The sequence below is a fragment of the Sceloporus occidentalis genome, unplaced genomic scaffold (assembly GCF_023333645.1).
Source record: "Sceloporus occidentalis isolate IW3139 unplaced genomic scaffold, rSceOcc1.0.p SCAF_82, whole genome shotgun sequence".
In the NCBI taxonomy this organism is placed as follows: domain Eukaryota; kingdom Metazoa; phylum Chordata; class Lepidosauria; order Squamata; family Phrynosomatidae; genus Sceloporus; species Sceloporus occidentalis.
The window spans coordinates 3,652,691-3,657,069 of record NW_028317062.1 but is presented as its reverse complement, the minus strand read 5'-3'; the positions used below and the strand labels follow the sequence as shown (position 1 = coordinate 3,657,069).

At 38.1% G+C, this 4,379-nt stretch overlaps 1 protein-coding gene across 1 annotated transcript; it reads right to left on the bottom strand.

Moving 5' to 3' along the window:
- Positions 1–871: 871 nt before the first annotated feature.
- LOC149285278 (baculoviral IAP repeat-containing protein 5.1-like) lies at positions 872–3,950 on the bottom strand. The gene is made up of 6 exons (XM_089495624.1): positions 3,875–3,950; positions 3,251–3,258; positions 2,878–3,006; positions 2,641–2,750; positions 1,864–1,981; positions 872–994 (listed from the first exon to the last, which is right to left on the bottom strand). Exons 1-6 carry the CDS (start codon positions 3,948–3,950, stop codon positions 872–874), a joined length of 564 nt encoding a protein of 187 aa, XP_089351750.1.
- Positions 3,951–4,379: the final 429 nt, after the last annotated feature.

Genomic DNA, 4,379 nt, shown 5'->3' with positions numbered 1-4,379 from the left:
TAACTTACCTGATTAATGAGCAACCGTCATGTTCTTAGAACTCATAGGCAAAGTAGGAAGTGCATGTAGCCATGTTTAATGGACTTTTGTAAAATGAGGAGGATTTCGCTTTAACATGGTTTACCACCAGCATAGCAAATCAGTTCTGCATCTAAAAAGGCATAGTACTCAGTTAGGAGCACGTTGTTTATTAAACAAGAAGGCTCAGCTTCCACAGTCTGCTCACCAGCAACAAGTAACAAGCCCAAGCTGATCACCTGCATGAAGATGGAGATTTTTCACCTTTTGACTTTATTTTTACTAAATACAGCAACATGTTGAAAAACCACAAAAAAACATTGCCTTATCCCTTGTCAGCATTACCGTGCTTCAAGTACACATCATGCCTTTGGAAACATTAGTAGCTTATAATAAATACACGAATGATCCCACAATTGTTTAGCGTTTTAGCGACATCTAGTGGTCATAATGATGTATTGCCTAAAACATCGATACTTCACTTTAACAAGCTTTATTGGAAGATTAAGGGACATGTGAGGATATGCAGGCAGCTTAGTTTCTTATATAGGCTTTCTGCACCCACATTATAAAAGTTCAGATCTCTTATGCTACCAAGACTCCTAGCCAGTGTTCCAATTATGCACTTTGTCATTTGGTTCTACCACAAGGTTTCTACTGTAGTCCAACTGAAGTCAGCGTATAATAAATAAAAACACTTGTGTAATAGTGTGCAGTGATTTAGTGTCCAGGGTAACACCAATCCAAGGAAAGACTATTTACAGAAATATATATAAAATTTTATTTAGCATAATACCCTTTAGCAACCAAATAAAAAGCATCTACCCAACCCCCTGACTCTGACATCAAACATTCAAATCTCTGGCTCCAGATCTATGGAACAGCCATGTTGCTTGGAGAAGTGTTCTAGAAGGCTTTTAGTAGTAGCAGTCATTTCTTCTTCCATATTGTGCATGACAATGGCATAGAACTTGCGCTAAGGAGGTAGAGTAGGGCATCACATTTAGTTCTCAGAGGATTAGATTTCCCTATTCCCCAATCACAATAATAAAAAATAAAACCTACCCCCTTTAAAATATTTAAATAGCATCAAACATACCACTTTCAAAAGTGGTGGAGGGGATTAAAAAACACAACCCTGATATTCAGATATTACGGTTACTACTATTAATTACAAAAAGAACAGTTCTCTTATAGAAAGATTTTGTTTTACATTTAACTTTCATAGTAATGCTAAGCAAGTGAACCCACAGCCCCAGTCTGGTGACCTCCTATTTACATGTCTGGCTGATATGGGCATTTCAGCAGCCTACAGAGCTACATTATGTGCTTCCACAGTAAAATATGGATTTTTTTTAAATGCTCACTTCCCTCACACTGATGGCCAAACATAGTAGTTTGGCTATTAGAAGCCTACTTGTTAGTACTTGCAACCAGGAGTAGGTAGAGTGTGTACCTGGACAACAGGGTCCATGAAAAGGCTTGTGGAAGCCATCGTTTACGGGGCATTTAGTAAAATCTCCTACAGAAAGAAAGTTGCAACATACCAGTTTGGAACCATGCCTATCCTCATACACAAAACCTGCTGATACAAGAGGAGATGGTCTCCCCGAGTTGTATCATGAGATAGAAAACACTTGTGTCATTGTATTATGAAGGGCCCACAGATGGAGCGACAGACAAGGTCCTCTATCCATAGCCTATGCAAAGCACGAGGAAACAGACACTAGCTTCCTCCTCATTTGATCACTAAGGATAAGATCCCTTTTCGGGCAAATGAAGGTAATAAAGTGTAAAGTAGGTAAGAATGATAAAACAAAAAAAAAAAAAAAAAGAAAAGCTTACATAGAAACACTTGATCCTCTCAACCTCCAAACGTATAAAGGCTTCCATTGATAGATTTGTGATGCTTTTTGAGAGAGTCAGGAAGCCACAATCAGCAGAACATTTAGCATGTTCTATCCTACAAAAAAAAAATATATTATATATTCTGCTTTCAGCAAGCAGAACAGTGAATTAACCCCAGCCAGTGTTTTAAACACTTGTGTTTTGGAAAGAAAACTGTATTCGAGACCGAGTTATGGGTAACCAGAGTTCCTAAATTGGATAAAGCTGTCCCATCAGCATAAGATTGCCTTTGTAGAAACAGGTGTAAAATACCAGCTTTTAGTTTAACAAATGGAGGATTGGGTGGGTGGGGGTGCTTGTCCAGGTTTATGTCAACTTATTGTAGGTGTTATGTACATAGCCAGTTGTGATATGACTATATACAGACAGTATGCCCATCTTCATGGAAGCCACTCCAGAAGGTGGCTTCCTCCACCCAAGCAAAACATTTAGGTCTCTAGCCATTCAATCAAATAAACCTTAGCAGATTTACAATTATTTTCCTCTTAAGGGTTAATCGCCTAAAAATACAAGAATATTGTACACAGTAAGCTTAACACATTACAGTATAATAAAGATGTACAGTAGGCACAGTACAACACATGTTAATTCAAGAGAAAAGGCAAACATGTGCTGTAGAGGTTACATTGCGTATGGCCAGAGAACACATATACATACACAAGCAGTCTCATACGCTATACATTTAAAAAGCAGCTTTTTCGTTTATTTACGTACCTGGGGTCATCATCCGGCTCCCAGCCCTCCAACTCCTTTAAGCAGAAGAAACAGCAAGCTATGTCTGGTTCGTTTTCCGTTGGGCAGTGTACAAACCCAGCCTTGGCCATCTATAAATTAAAAAAATGCTTGGTGTGCCTGCACCACTGTATACATTAAAACAGAACTATAATCACACCCCACTCCAAGCACTTTCATGCGCAGTTTCCTTTCTATTTAGTAAACTTCTATACTTACAGTCTCAGGAGTACACTTGCAGTTTTCCGTAAAAGGCCAGTCTGCAAACGTACGAAGGCGGCTCTCATAATCATACATTTTCCTAAAGTCCTGTAAACGCTGGATTGCCTTCGTGTATATGTTGTTAGGCTGCATTATAAACAAAAATCCTCAAAATTTCTTTAGCACAATAAAAAAAAACCCAGTAATACCTTTACTAAAACAAAACAAATACCCTTATGCTGTTATACTAAGACATGCCCCACTTAGGGTGCTATTTAAGAGTTTCCAATACTCATTACCGACAGCTGAATCTTCCATCCTTCCTAAGATTAACCCTTCCTTTACATTAGTATATACCTAGATCACTTCTACCCTGCAATGCTTTGTTTACCTGTAAAGCTGTGAAACACCAGAGAGTAACACTAAGCCTATTATTTCTAAAATGTTTTTAAGGAAGCTTCCAGGACAATAAGTTAAAGTATAAATCCATGTGTCCTTGACTGGAGATCCAGAGGACACTTGTCCCTAAAAAAAGAGCATGCACTACTGAACAAATCATAGAAGGTGAAGTCATGTGAGAATCTAAAAGGAAGAAATGCTTAACAAATGTTTATTTTTTTTGTGTTAATTTTTATTAAGTTACTGCATAATAAGTAGACTTGGGCCAAGGAATTCCTCTATACATTATAGTGACTACATTATAATCTCAGGCAGCATTGAATTATTTTTAAGTTGTGGTTAGGGTTAGGAAAACCTAGGGCATAAATGCTGCATGAAGAGGGAAGGCAAAGGCGATTTCTCCAACTAGTATGTCAGAGGATATCTTATTTATTGGAAGAATAAAGGGTTATGGTGGGTGCAGAAGACCCACTATTCATATTGTATGTCTCAGATGCTGTGCCTTATCCTTTCTGGGTGGGGCGGTCCACCCCAGATACCACTCATCAGGGGAGTGGACCATCTTACAGAGGTCCCAATTCTCCCAAAAATCCCCTCTCTCTCAATGCCTAACTACCTTCTTTGACAACCACTTGATGTCTCATTTCCCGCAGCTCGACTTCTTCTCTTGCCTCTTCTTGTTCTTCTGTCATGTTTCTTCTTCTGTCCTTGGTCCCAATCCTTTATGATTTATTACGCAGAGGATTGAAAGCAACATCTCAACCATATTTTATCTGAGTATTTTAGATAAAATATGAGACAGAGCAGTAAAATGGCAAATGCATTTTAACATAAAAAAATGTAAAATGATGCATTTACATATGCAGTGTTACATTGAGCTGCTGCTTATTGGCGAAATCCACTATGGAGAAGCATCTTCCGAGTACATCTTACCTTGTTTACTTTGGAGAACAGAAGCCTATGCAAGCAGATATTACCATACACATTTAAGAAAAACAAACATTCAGGGTTAACAATTTAACTTTGGCATGGGTTATGTTAATCCTGGGATAGGGCTATTGAGGTAAAAACTGATTTTTTTTATCCTTTCGGAAAATATTTGGAAGAATTCTCATTTGGGA

Excerpts from the sequence above, each read along its gene's own strand:
- LOC149285278 (XM_089495624.1), bottom strand. The coding sequence starts at position 3,950 with ATGACAGAAGAACAAGAAGAGGCAAGAGAAGAAGTCGAGCTGCGGGAA. Across the intron at positions 2,751-2,877 it reads GCAAGTGTACTCCTGAGACT|ATGGCCAAGGCTGGGTTTGT; the intron begins GTAAGTATAGAA and ends TTTAATTTATAG. Across the intron at positions 1,982-2,640 it reads GAGCCGGATGATGACCCCAG|GATAGAACATGCTAAATGTT; the intron begins GTACGTAAATAA and ends TTTTTTTTGTAG.